The sequence below is a fragment of the Dasypus novemcinctus genome, chromosome 10 (assembly GCF_030445035.2).
Source record: "Dasypus novemcinctus isolate mDasNov1 chromosome 10, mDasNov1.1.hap2, whole genome shotgun sequence".
Classification (NCBI taxonomy): Eukaryota; Metazoa; Chordata; class Mammalia; order Cingulata; family Dasypodidae; genus Dasypus; species Dasypus novemcinctus.
In genome coordinates this window covers 58535887-58550993 of record NC_080682.1, presented here as the reverse complement: position 1 = coordinate 58550993, position 15107 = coordinate 58535887, and the positions used below count along the sequence as shown (strand labels likewise).

General features: G+C 35.4%; 1 protein-coding gene across 19 annotated transcripts in view; it reads left to right on the top strand.

Annotated features, from left to right (window-relative positions):
• The window catches only part of HIPK3 (homeodomain interacting protein kinase 3), a 147900-nt gene that overhangs the window by 28185 nt on the left and 104608 nt on the right, over window positions 1-15107 (top strand). For 18 of the 19 annotated variants that reach the window (XM_058305592.2, XM_023586563.3, XM_023586565.3 and 15 more), the window contains exon 2: window positions 9466-10564. In XM_058305592.2, coding sequence (XP_058161575.1) covers window positions 9466-10564 — 1099 coding nt within the window. Of the gene's footprint in view, window positions 1-4932; window positions 4999-9465; window positions 10565-15107 lie in introns of those variants that run through there. The other variant, XM_004446864.5, reaches the window with a different exon arrangement.

Below are 15107 nucleotides of genomic sequence, written 5' to 3'. Positions count from 1 at the left end.
TTTGTGCTGTTAACCACAGTCCATCTTCCACCACATGGTTCGCCATATTATATAGTCCCATTTCTTGTACAATCTATCCAAAGTGTACACTAAGTGGAAAGCTAAAAGTTGTTTGTTCTTTTTTTGTGAGCTGTCAGTTAATAGCCTTAACTCTTTTCTATTGGTTTGTCATTTTTTTTCTTACTACTTTTAGGACTTCTGTTACTTAAGAAACTTAGCCCTTTTCTTGTCTTGCTATAAATATTTCCCAGTTTCTTAAATAAATAGCTTTATTTTGACATATAATTGATGAAAAAAAATCTCATATATTCAAAATGAAACAATTTCATAAGTTTTGGCAAATGTATATACCCATGAAATCATCACTACAATCTTTTCCCCATCTTTTCATTTGTCTTTTCACTTTGTTTTGTGGAATTTTTCTTTTTACTTATACATAAAAGTTTTAACTTAAAAAATACCAAATTAATATCTTTAATAGTTACTGGTTTTTGATTTATGTCTTGATAACTTCACCTCAAAATTATAAAAGATAATTTTTCCATTTTTCAAGTATTGTAGCATTTTGTTTTTATGATTGCATTTTAAAAATCACATCTGAAATGTTTTTTATTATAAGTAGCGATTAGAGATTCTGCTTAATTTTTCTTTCAGATGGCTAGGCCATCCAGATGTCCTTGTGCTATTCACGGAATATTCCCATCTGTCTGTTCATGTATTAGTATAAAATTTTTTTAATGCTATAATTCTACAATTTTTTTCTTAATCCTTTTCTTTTTAAGTAAATAATACATTGACACGGATCAGATTCAGAAGACACAAAAGAATGTTCAGCAAAAGATCTTTTTCTTACCTCTGTGCCCCAGTCACTAAGATGCCTTTGAAGAATGTATCCAATGTTGGCTGTCAAAGCTTATTTTATTTTATTTTATTTTATTTTATTTTATTTTATTTTTTTTTTTTTTTTTTTTTTTATTCCCCCCCCCCCCCCCCCCCGTTGTCTGCTGTCTGTGTCCATTCACTGTGTGTTCTTCTGTGACCACTTCTGTCCTTATCAGCGGCACCAGGAATCTGTGTTTCTTTTTGTTGCGTCATCTTGTTGTGTCAGCTCTCTGTGTGTGCAGCGCCATTCTTGGGCAGGCTGCACTTTCTTTCGTGCTGGGTGGCTCTCCTTACGGGGCGCACTCCTTGTGCGTGGGGCTCCCCTATGCGGGGGACACCCCTGCGTGGCACAGCACTCCTTGTGCGCATCAGCACTGCGCATGGGCCAGCTCCACACGGGTCAAGGAGGCCCAGGGTTTGAACCGTGGACCTCCTATGTGGTAGGCAGATGCCCTATCCATTGGGCCAAGTTTGCTTCCCAACATATTTTAATATATTATAGATCTAGTTATTCTTCTTTAACCAATCAACTTACCTTTTTTCCCCTCTCCTAGCTTCCTTCCTTTGAAGACTTTTCATAGTTATTCCTGTTTTTTTCCCCAAGACTCTGCTTGTCTAATGCCAAAAATGATCTCATTAAATATGTAGATGAATATCGGGAGAGTTGATTCGATAATATTTACTCTCTTTTCTGGGATCATGGTAGTTCATTCCATTGAAGGGCTTTGTATGCCCTCAGTACACTTTTAAAGTTAAGTTCACATAGATCTGACATACTAAAGAATTTTATCTTTTTTGTTGCTGTTTCAATTTTAAGTATAATCTTTTCTTCTATTACACATTTTAATAGGTTGTTAATAGCACTAAATTTGTTGCTTTATTGTTTTTATCATTCATTTTGTATCCATCCATTTTATTGTTTGTGATTGGTTTTAGTTGATTCTCTCGGTTTTAGCTATAAATTCATATCTGCCAATAAGAAATACTTACATACACACACACATGCACTGTTTCCAGTACTCATCTACTTTCCATTTAATTGTGTTGACTAGTACTTTTTAAGAACAATTTTCATTAACAATGGTGGTAAGAGTTGGCATTCTATTAGGCATATTGTGTTTCTAATTTTAATGGGAACCTATAAGATGTTGCATGTCCTTTTTTAGGGGATATCCTTGCCTTTAACAGAAAGTTCTCTTGTAGAAATGACATACTGTTCTGTCACAGAATATGCAGGCTTATATTTGTAATGTATACCTGTATTCTTCCATATCTGATATATGTGTCACATCAAACTTTTTTCTAACATAGAATTTTGCATTTTCTCCACTTATTTCTCTCTGGAACATTTCTTTCTCTCATTCCCTGACATTAAGTGTTTGATACACAAAATTGGCTTTATACAGAACTTACTTAAACCTCTGTATTTAGGGGATACCATAGAGGGCATAAAGGACACTGTAAGAGGAGTCCTAGGCCAGTTCTTATTACCTTAACTGTGTACAGCCAGATGAAAGCAGCTAGTAGGACTAAGATGCTGTGTGGTGACATACATCGCATTTTTGCAGAGCATTTTCTTCCTGTAGCCATAGCAATAGATTGGTAAAAAGGAGACTCCTGGGTTGGAGGAAAATTCATTTTATTCTTTGCTGTTGGCCAATGTAGAATAACATGTGTAGATAAATCAGGGACTATGAGTATATGAAACAGTTCTTAATATTTTTTTAGGGGATAATAAAGAGGATATAAGATAAGGGACTTTAAGTATTAGAAATTATCCCATAGGTAAAATATTTTAAATGTCATAATGTGTTGATTCTTAAGGACTTTTTTTTTTTTATGTTGTTTGATTTTAATCAACATTTCATTAAAATGAAGTTTCCTAACCAGTCAACATATTTATTAAATGCCTTCTATATGTTAAACAATTCTTTAGACACAGTGAGAGATAAAGGAGAAGCAGAAGATATTGTTTTACTTTTGAGAAGACTATATGATATTTTCTCTTTTTTTCTTTTTTTGAGGTCCTGGGTTCAGTACCTAACTAGGGATCTCGTATGTGGGAAGCTGGTGCTCAACCATTGAGCCACACTGGTGCTCCTGAGTTAGGTTTTTCATTTGTTTGCTTGTTTGTTTGTTTGTTTGTTTTTTTTGCTTTTTAAGGAGGCACTGGGATCTGAACCTGGGACCTCCTCTTTAGGAAGCAGGTGCTCAACTGTTTGAGCCACTTATGTGCGTGATAGTTTTTCTTTAACCAAAAGAATCATCCTTGAGAACCTCATGGTAGCAGATTTTACGTTTGGGAACCCTAAGATTTTTTTGGAAAACCAGGCCTGGGTTGTATATAATTGTGCTTATGAAAACTCTCAATATATTTTATTTAAAATAAAACTTGCTTAATAGAGAAAAAAGTATGTCTGTTCCTTAAATTATATGATGTCTTATTACATTGACAATAATTAATATATACAATAAGATCATATGTAATTAAGTTTACTGTTCATTCAACCAAAAAGTTTTTTGAACATTTGCTTGTAATGTTGTAGACATGATTATATTCAAGTAGGGGGAGAAAGGCAAGAAATAAATCTATAATATTGCAAAGGGTGGAAAATGCTCTATAGAAATGTTAAAGCATAGGCTATGGAGATAGATATGGAAGAAGTTAGATGAGATGTAAAATTTTAAATAGGATGATCAGGGAATGCTTCTCTGCTGAGGTGACATTTCAGTGTAGGTTTCAGTAAAGTAAAGGAATTAGCCATAGGTAGATCTGATAGGAAGAACTTTTCCAAATAGAACAGTAGTCTGACAATCTTTGCCTTTTAATTTGAATGTTTAGACCATTTGCATTTAATGTAATTATTAGTATAGTTGTATTTAAATCTTGCTTTGTGTTTTCTATTTGTCTCATGTATTTGTTCTTTTTTTCTTTCTGTATTTTAGATTAAGTTTTAATTCTATTTTGTCTTCTTACCTATACATCTTTATTTTATATCATTAATTATTGCTTTAGGAGTTACAGTATTTTTCATTTTATTACAACCTACCTGAAAATATTTTACAACCTCAAGAATAATGTAATACTTGAATAGTATACTTCCATTTCCCCCTTCCTGTCATTTGTGATATTGTTATTATTTTTGGCTTGAACAGTTATTTGTTAAAGTAATATTAAAACAAGAAAGTCTTTAATATTTAGCCACATATTTACCATTTTGGGTTTTCTTTACTTTTTGTGTAGGTCATTTTGCAGCTGATTCTGTTTTTGTACAACATGAATGTTTCTTTAACATTTCTTTTTTTTCCATTTAAAAAACAATTTATTGAAGTATATCATTCATACATGAACATACATAAACCAACTGTATTGTAAAAGTTGTAAACTTACAAAACAAACTTGCATAACATCATACAGGGCTCCCAGAAGTCATCACACCACAAATACCTTTCTTTTTTGTGATAGACGTATAGCAAATTATGAAAGCATTGTCAAAGTATCTTACATTTGGTGTAACCCACCCTATTATTTTCTTTTTTCATAAACCTTACAATCTATCTAACATGTGCAATCACTGGAGTTTTATAACCACCGAGTTGTGCATTCTTCAGTCAATATTAGAGCATTTTCATTACTCGAGAACAACAAAAAACAAACCACTATTATACCCATATGTTAGAAGCTACTAATTACAATTCTTAAGATGTGCTTTCACCATTTCTGTTCATTTCCAAACAATTTTTTACCAATTCTGCACAGATTAAACCTCAGCTTTCCATTCTCTAACCACATTCTTTTCTCTGCTGACTGATATTCTAGCTATTAACTCTATGAGTTTGCTCTTTATGTTTAGTTCATAATAGCGAAGTGATACAATATTTGTCCTTTTGTGCCTGGTTTGCTTCACTCAACATAATGCCCTCCAGGATTTACTTCATGACTTCATTTCTTTTTACAGCTCAATAATATACCATCCTGTGTATATACCAGTTTGTTTATCCATTCATCAGTTGATGGACACCTGGATTGCTTTCCATCTTTTGGCAATTGTGAATAATGTTGCTGTGAACATTGGTGTGCAGATGGCTATGTCACACTGCTCTTAGTTCTTCTGGGTATGTACCTAGTAGTGGTATTGCCGGGTCACACGATAGATCTATGTGTAACTTCCTTAGGAACCACCAAACAGTCCTCTGCAGTGGCTGAACCATTCTACATTCTCATCAGCAGTGAATAAGCGTTGTTATATTCCACGTTTTCTCCAACACTTATAGTTTTCTATTTTGTTTTTAACATTTCTTGCCAGTCAAAAACTGGCACAAAGCCTCTCAACTTTTGACTGAAAAAAGTCTCTATTATTGTCATTTTCAAATGATATTTTAGTTGGATATAGAATAATAATAGGTAGATACTATTTTTATGGACATTTTTAATGTTTGTTCCACTTTATGTTGTTTATTCTCTGGTGGCTTTTAATCTTTTCTATCACTATTATTTTAGCAATTTAATTTTGTTTATATACTTTTTAGCAATTTAATTATACTTTTTTTTTTTTGGTTGGCTTTTAAAAAAATCATTTTTGGGATTTGGAGAGCTTCTTGGATCCCTAGGTTTATAGTTTTATAAATTTGGATTTTTTTTTTTTAAGGTAGTGGGGGATCAGGGATTGAACCTGGAACCTCCTGTGTGGGAAGCTGGCACTCAACCAGTAAGCCACATTGACTCCCCTGAGTTGGCTTTCTCGTTTGTTTTGCATGTTGTTTGTTTCTGATTTTTCTGGAGGCATCAGAAACTGAACCTGGGATCTCCCATGTGGAAAACGGTGCTCAACTGCTTGCGCCACATCCACTCCTCTCATTATTTCTTCTTTGGGCTCCAATTACGTGTATGACTGTTGGAAGTTGTCCTATATGTCATTGAGACTTTCTTCATATTCTTATAGCTTTTTTACTTTTTTCCTTCTTTGTTTCTATTTGCTTTGTCTTCAAGTTTACTGATCTCTTCTTCAAGATCCAATCTTCAGTTTAAGTCTATCCAGTGATTTTTTTTTCCCCTCTCAGATAATATATTCTTCAGTTTTAGAAGTTCCATTTTTAAAATACTTTTCATGTCTCTCTTTATGTTCCTACTTCTCTTTAAATCGTGAACATATTTATAATAGCTGTTTTAAAATTCCTGTCTTCAAATTACATGATCTTTATCTTTCTGAGTCTATTTCTATGGCTATAAACTAGGAGTATCATAATAATGTTCAAGTGTTAAAGATAATTTAGAAGAGCCTGATAAGGTATTACATGCCTTCATTAGTAGATGAGTTTCATATGTCTAGAAGGAGTTTTCAGTGTGATTTTGTCCCTAAGGAAGAGAAATGGATGGAATTTTGAAATCTCTGAGTAAAAATATAGAATTTATGCCAAAAACATTTTAAGAAAATAGATGTGATAGTTTGGAACTCCAGGATTTCAATTGAGGGTTTTCTCTTCTACATTGAAAAAAATCCTTTATTTGTCTAGAAAGTTTTTGTATTTGATTTCTTACCAAGACCAAGTGAACTTGGTAGTGTGGTAAGAAATTAATAGGAAACTTTTACGAGGTTGTAGTAGGTATACGTTGATGTCTTTTTTTCTGAAGGGCAGTCTATTGTTGTTTCTACCACACCCTAACTATGTGACCTTGGGTCAGTTAACTGGTCCCTCTAAGCTTCAGTTTTTTAAAATGTGAATTGAGAAGATAATGCTATGATTAAATATGAGATACTATAATTAAAGCATTTCTTAAACTGGCGCATAGTAATTGCTCAGTAGGAGTTAGCTCTTATTATTTTTAATATTTTATTACATATTGTGATGGCAGTCTTGTTTCTGAGTTAAAGAATTGATGTTGTGGGAGCAGATGTAGCTCAAGCTGTTGAGCGCCTCTTTCCAAATGGGAGGTCCCAGGTGCCTTTTATAAAAACAAAACAAACTAAAACAGCAAGCAAACAAATGAAAAAGAGAAAACAATTCCGGGAAACTGATATAACTCAGTTGAGTGCCAGCTTCCTACATACAAGGTCCAGGTTCAATCCTGGCTCTGGTACCTAAAAAAAAAAAATTGATGTTTGTGATATGTTAAAATAATGAGCACAGTTAATATAATACAGATTCTTTAATTGTAGAGAATGGAGGCATTTTAAAATTAGTTCATTCAACCAGCATTTACTGAACACTAACTCTATATCCTGGGCACTTTGTTTCAGATCTAAAGGGAAAATCAGATATATAAACTGATCATTACAATGTAGTATTATGGGTATAATATAATATAATTAGTCTGAGTACTGACTGCTTAGAAGTTGAATGATGAGTGTTTGTATTTCAGGAAAGGCTTCAGTAAGAAGGCATTGCATTATCTTGATCTGAATCTCAGGGTGCTTACTAAGATTTCAAGGGTAGGTATGGAGAAAGACACTAAGTACAAAGGACATCATACAAAGAAATTATATCTGGCTTATGTGTTTCTTATTACCATTGATAATTTGAATAAGGATTTCACCATTTGGGCAATTCCAAGGTAATTTTGTGCAGTTAAAGCACATGAAATGTTACTGTTTTAAGGTTGTTTTGATTTACCTTTACATATTCTTGTTCTGCTTTAGTAAGATAGACCAAGTAGTTGGCTATAAGACAAATGCCCTTTTAATTACAGTTTTTCTAGCTGTGGTACAGTTTTTCTAGCTGTGGTACTCAGTTTTTCTAGCTGTGCTTTATTTTGTTTTAAAATTTAGTTCCTGGGAAGCAGGCTTGGCCCAATGGATAGGGTGTCTGCCTACCTCATGGGAGGTCCGCGGTTCAAACCCCGGGCCGCCTTGACCCATGTGGAGCTGGCCCATGCGCAGTGCTGATGTGTACAAGGAGTGCCGTGCCACGCAGGGTTATCCCCTGCCTAGGGGAGCCCCACGCGTGAGGAGTGCGCCCCATAAGGAGAGCCGCCCAGCGCAAAAGAAAGTTCAGCCTGCCCAAGAACGGCGCCGCGCACACGGAGAGCCGACACAACAAGATGACGGTGCCACTGATCAGGATAAAAGTAGTCACAGAGGAACACACAGCTAATGGACACAGAGAGCAGACAATGGGGCAGGGGGGAAGGAGAGAGAAATAAATAAAAAATAAATCTTTTTTAAAAAAATTTAGTTCCTTTTCGTAGGTCAGCAGTTGCTGGGTTGATTTTACAGTATATAAATTTTAAGTTGGTGAAGTAAGGTCATAGGGAAAAAATCAAATAGGATCTTGGTATAGTAGTATAAAATATTAATCTTTTTTCAGATCTATGTTAAATCAAAATTATAGTTAAATATTATTTACAACATCATTATGCATTTAGTGATTGTACATCTAGAATGTTTGGTATTTTACCCCTAATAACCTCAACTCCTTTTTGGATACAGGGCTAAAATGCAACCAATATAGACGAAATGACCTTTAGTTCTTGGGAACCTTAGAATGTTTCATTTAAAATAATCTGTTTTTCAAATATAATTGAATTAAGGCATATTATTTGAAGGGATTTAAAAGGAGAATCCATAGAAGAAAATACAAATTGAGATGAGAGGTTAGCATAAATATTACTGGGTTGTTAACATGCCTTCATAGTAATACCTTTTAAGACTATATTTAGTGAGTAGAATGTAGGATCAGCTATTCATGATACTGCATCCTCATTTTATTTAAAATCCCTGCCAATATATATTTTTTGATTCATGAAACAGGCGTAGACTCTATTCTGAGGCAGTATGTGCGCTTTAGGGTTATGGTGTATGATTATAAACTATGTTAATTTATTACATATTTTCTTCCTTGACCTTGGTTCATAAATTTTAGTTTGGTGACAATGTGTTACTTTTGCCAGAAGTGTACAGTTTTAGGATCTGTACTGATTTCTTTTAAGGTGAATGGTAGTATAGTGTAAATACTTACCGATTGAATGTACTCGATTCTTGGTTCTCAGCCACTTTTTAATACCTAAAATAGCTGAACCATGAACTAACTAAAATAGAGATATTAGAAGTATTTCTCTTCTCAAAGGGAAAAGCATCTTAATAGAATTGAATTATTTTCACAAATTAGAGATTTGGGGAAACGGACTTTGGCCCAGTGGTTAGGGTGTCCGTCTACCATATGGGAGGTCCGCGGTTCAAACCCCGGGCCTCCTTGACCCATGTGGAGCTGGCCATGCGCAGTGCTGATGCGCGCAAGGAGTGCCTTGCCACGCAAGGGTGTCCCCCGCGTGGGGGAGCCCCACGCGCAAGGAGTGCGCCCCGTGAGGAAAGCCGCCCAGCGTGAAAAGAAAGTGCAGCCTGCCCAGGAATGGCGCCGCCCACACTTCCCGTGCCGCTGACGACAACAGAAGCGGACAAAGAAACAAGACGCAGCAAATAGACACCAAGAAGAGACAACCAGGGGAGGGGGGGAAATTAAATAAATTAATTAATTAATTAAAAAAAAAATTAGAGATTTGACTTTTGAAAGTTTTCTTCATGAGATTTCAGTTTTCTGAAAAATTATTTTTCTTTAATATGTTCTTTTTCTCTCTTTCTTTTGTAGGTATGGCCTCACAAGTCTTGGTCTACCCACCGTATATTTATCAAACTCAGTCAAGTGCCTTTTGTAGTGTGAAGAAACTCAAAGTAGAGCCAAGCAGTTGTGTTTTCCAGGAAAGAAACTATCCACGGACCTATGTGAATGGTAGAAACTTTGGAAATTCTCATCCTTCCACAAAGGGTAGTGCTTTTCAGACAAAGATATCGTTTAACAGACCTCGAGGACACAACTTTACATTGCAGACAAGTGCTGTTGTTTTAAAAAACACTGCAGGTGCTACAAAGGTCCTAGCAGCTCAAGTGCAGCAAGCTCAAGTGGAGGCACCTCAGGTTGGGGTGTGGCGAAACAGGTTAAATTTACTAGAAGGCCCCCAGCGATGTGGATTGAAGCGCAAGAGTGAGGAGTTGGATAATCAGAGTAGCGCAATGCAGATTGTCGATGAATTGTCCATACTTCCTGCAATGTTGCAAACTAACATGGGAAATCCAGTGACAGTTGTAACAGCTACCACAGGATCTAAACAGAATTGTACCACTGGAGAAGGTGACTATCAGTTAGTGCAGCATGAAGTCTTATGCTCGATGAAAAATACTTATGAAGTCCTTGATTTTCTGGGTCGAGGCACTTTTGGCCAGGTAGTTAAATGCTGGAAAAGAGGGACAAATGAAATCGTGGCAATCAAAATTTTGAAGAATCACCCTTCGTACGCACGCCAAGGTCAGATAGAAGTGAGCATATTAGCAAGGCTTAGTACTGAAAATGCTGATGAATATAATTTTGTACGAGCTTATGAATGCTTTCAGCACTGTAACCATACTTGTTTAGTCTTTGAGATGCTGGAACAGAACTTGTATGATTTTCTGAAACAAAATAAATTCAGTCCCCTGCCACTAAAAGTCATTCGGCCCATTCTTCAACAAGTGGCCACTGCTCTGAAAAAATTGAAAAGTCTTGGTTTAATTCATGCTGACCTCAAACCAGAGAATATTATGCTGGTGGATCCTGTTCGGCAGCCATACAGGGTTAAAGTAATTGACTTTGGGTCTGCCAGTCATGTATCAAAGACTGTTTGTTCAACATATCTACAATCTCGGTACTACAGGTAGGTAGCAAATATTTTTTGTTTATTTAGTGAATGTCATATTTCAGCTAAATGAAAGCATTTTTGTGTGTGTGTATATGGTGAAAGAGACTGCTTTGATTAAACAAAGAAATCAAGACAAGATCAGTTTAGGTTTAAGGTTTTAAAATGTTTTTTTAAAATCTAGGCATAAAATCTTCATGAGCAGATTAGAAATCTCTGTTGCAAAGTTCCATTCCAGAAACATTTGATTATTTTTGATGTTAATAGAAGACCTGAAGTAATGATAGGTGATTAATGATGATCAAACAGAAGTCGTTAAGTGTTGGTAAAGGGTTTATTTATAGTAATTTTTTTTAGGAGGTTTCAGGGATTGAACCTGGGACTTGTACATGGGAAGCAGGTGCCCAATCACTGAGCTACTTACTCCCACTCCTCTATAGTAATTTTTATATCTATCTTTGAGCATTTCAGCACTTGAGAGAAATAGTTTATTAAAAACATTTATCTTACAGCTATAGCTGAATATTTAGAAAAATTATATATGAGAATTCCAAAAGGTGTTCTGATTAATGGTTTTGAGATTCACACACTAAAAATACACTTGCAGTAATTTTAAATTTAGTGTAGAATTCTTTCTTAGAGTGCCTTGAGAGAGAGAGAGATAGAAGCTAAATATGTGAATGCCAAATGTTGTCCTTACTGATAAGTTGAATTCTTGGTCTATATGTCATTTATTCATGCAGCAATATATATGGAACACCCATTATTGCCAGGTTCCGTACGGTGTACTGGGGAATAATGTAATGAGTATGAAAAAGTACTCTCAAAGCAAAGAGAGACAGCCGAACAAGTGCTATAGGGGAAGGTAAAGGTTGTTTCGGGAACCCATAACAGTGACAGTGTGTTAGGGTAAACCATCGAAGTTGCTGACATTTGGCATTTTCTTAAATTATAAAAATGAGAATTTCATGTGGTTCAACCTAAGTAGTTTAGGTACAGAGCTCAGGGGAGACTTCCTGGAAGAAATTAGTATGATTCTTTAAAACATGCAAAAATGTATCAAAACTATATTATTTAAGGATACAAATATATGGGAACTAAAGAATAGCAAGGGAATAGAAGGTATAAAATTCATGGTAGTGGTTGCCTGTGGGTGGCTTGAGAAGGAAGGTGATGGGATCAGGTGGAAATGAAATCCTAAAACCTTTAGTAGTTACCATAATATTCTGTTTTTATAAAATGGGGATGTTGGGTATACAAGTACAGGTTCTCGTACTGTTTTTTTTTCATCCCATATATATATTTAAACATTCTTCTCTATTCAACATTTAACAACATTTTTTCTGAAAGAGTAAGTGGAGAGAGAGGACCTTATAGAGGAGACAGAGAAGAAATGACCAGAATAGTAGAAGGTAAACTTGGTGAGAATGTTAAGAAGTAAGCCTATGGCAGAGTTGCCAGTGATACTGAATGCTACTCAGAAGTCTCTTAATTATTGGAAAGTATTGGAACATGCTTTGAATTTCATGACCATGAAGTCTTAGCTGACCTTGACAAGAGTGGTTCTAATGGAGGATAGAGATAGAAACAAGTTTGTAGTGGGCTAAGGAAAGGGCAGGAATGATGGGAGGGAATGATAAAGTATAGACAATTCTTTTGAAGAAGTTTGCTCCCTAAAGGGTAAGAGAGAAAGAATGGAAGTTGGAGGAAGGACTTTATTCTATTTATTTCTAAAAGGTAGATTTATTTATTTATTTATTTATTTATTTATTTATTTAATTTCTCTCCCCTTCTCCCCCACCCCAGTTGTCTCTTCTCTGTGTCCATTTGCTGGGTGTTCTTCTTTGTCCGCTTCTGTTGTTGTCAGCGGCACGGGAATCTGTTTTTTTTTGTAGCGTCATCTTGTGTCAACTCTCTGTGTGTGTGGCGCCATTCTTGGGCAGGCTGTGCTTTCTTTCGCGCTGGGCGGCTCTCCTTATGGGGCGCACTCCTTGCGCATGGGGCTCCCCTACGCGGGAACACCCCTGCGTGACATGGCACTCCTTGCGCACATCAACAGTACACATGGGCCAGCTCCACACGGGTCAAGGAGGCCTGGGGTTTGAATCGTGGACCTCCCATGTGGTAGACGGACACCCCTAACCACTGGGCCAAGTCTGCTTCCCTATTTATTTTTTTAATGATGGTGAGAAGGTTGGAAATGTTAAAGTGACTATGGAAAGGTGGAAATCTTAATAGAGTAAGGAGAGATTGAGGACTAAGATAAGAAGGGATAATCTAAAGACCAAGGTTCCCAGATTTTGGTTAGAAGGATTAGCCACACAGAAGTAGGTACTTCATCTATCTCCAGCACCATATTTTGAATATGATTTACAAAAAAGAATTTTTCATATTGTGTACTTTTAAAGTATTTTGTTGGATTTATGGTTAAAAACCATATTATCTAGAGGGCAAATTAAGTGCCTGAGATTTATGAATCCATTTTATCTTCAGAATTTTGACTTAATAAAACCCATTCAGGAATTTTATGAAATAGAATTTGTTTTTGTTAGGAGTTTTCTCTGTAACGATGGAAACTAGAACTCTTTTAAGTTGTATCAAACACTAGTTAAGGGTTGCACATGTTCTTTCAAAAAATAAAATTCCTATGATACTGATTTGACCCTTGTGAAAGGAAAATGGAAAGGAAGCATGACTTGGCAGGGAGAGCCTCAGACCATGATGCAGATCTTACACAAATTTTAGCCAATCCAATGAGGAGGAGCTCCAGAGCAAAAGCTGTCCATTAGAGAAGTGTCACATTGAATAGAAATGGCCAGACTCTCTTAGCCCCATCCGGCTTAGTTATTGACTGGGGGCTCCCCAGGAGGAGTATGACCTTGGCGCTTAGCTAAGGAGCTTATTTTAAAGGCACTGTGGCTGAATCCCTTTATTTTATTTTAATATTTTTTTCTTTGTTTTTTATTTTTTAAAGGAGGTCCAACTAGCACACTTTAATGGCTGCTTCAGATGTTTAGGCTACGTTTTTATAACCAGTTTTATTATGTTCTTTTCACATATATCCTTTAGGGAATGCTATTTTGTTGCAGGTGCTGTGGAGGGAATTTAAAGAAGAAAACAATTTCCATGTAAATATTGATAAAGTGCTACAATGCCATGATTACTGTAATACTAGTCTGAAGTATAATAGATGGTATAAAGGGCTAGCTAATGATTATTAAGATTCAGAATACCAAAAATATATTATTGAATATGAGAATGTTTCTGAAATCATAATTTTGAGAATAAATTCTTTTCATTTCAACCTGAATAAATTTATGGTCTGGGTGTACTCTAAACCCCAGTTAACACTATGGGCAAATATCGGACCTGCCAATATGGTCATTAATAAGTTAATGGATAGATTAGCACATGTGCAGTTTATTGTTAGAAATTGTTAGAACATGAGCATTAGGGTTATAATACTGAATACTTAGGCCCAACAGTGGATAGTAGTCTGGCATTGCACCTGCCATTGCACCTGCCTTTGCACTATACCTCACCCTGATTAGCCTTCAGAGCATGATTAGCCTACATGCTCTGGAACACAAACAAGACTAAGGAGAGATTAAGTACTACAAAAATCAACTCCATATATATGTACTGCCATTGGTAGGTTATTAGAAAGGATTCCACATTTATATCAGTGATAATTAAGTTTATTAAAATATGTATTAGTAATCAGGAATATAGTCTAATTTACTGCTTTAATATATTAGATTATATGGTTTTTAGTATCCGAGTGCTAGATACTGTACCTTAAAACTTTTTTTTTAATTAACCTTTTTTTTTTAAAGATACATAGATCATACTTTCCTTTTTTCTTTAAAACTTTTTAAAATATTCTTTCTACCCCTTTCTCTCTTTTTTCTTTTTCTGGGACTTCCATAATATGTATACTGGTATGTTTGAATCTGATGGTGTCCCACAGTTCTCTTAGTGTCTGTTCACTTTTCTTTTTCTTCTCCTCAGACTGAATAATATTCAAGTTCACTGATCCTTCTCTGTCCTTTACTCTTTTGCATCTCTCTAGGGAATTTATAATATCAGTATTTCTGTTTGGTTCTTTTTTGTAATTCTGTCTCTTCATTGAAATGCTTTTTTGTTCTTGTATTATTTTCCTAATATCCTTTATTTCTTTGTGTTTTGTTTTAGCTCTTTGAGCATATTTAAGACCATTTTTAAGTCTTTGGTATGTCCAAAGTCTAGTGTTCTTCGTTGATGGTTTCTGATGTTTCTCTCGTTCCTTTGGATAGGTTATCATTTCCTGTTTCTTTGTATGCCTTGTATTCTTTTGTTGCATATTATGCATTTTAAACAGTTTAATGTGTTAACTCTGGAATTTAGTCTCTGAGTGTCTGTTCCTTAAGTTTTGTGTCTCTTTGACAGAAATTTCCTTAAATTCCAGTAGATAACAAAAACAAACAAAAAATACCCTGCAGGGTCTTTGAAGATTAGTTCTTTGTTGGCTGGTGCACTCCTTCATAGCTTAACCTTCCTAACAGTGAAATTGAAGGACAGC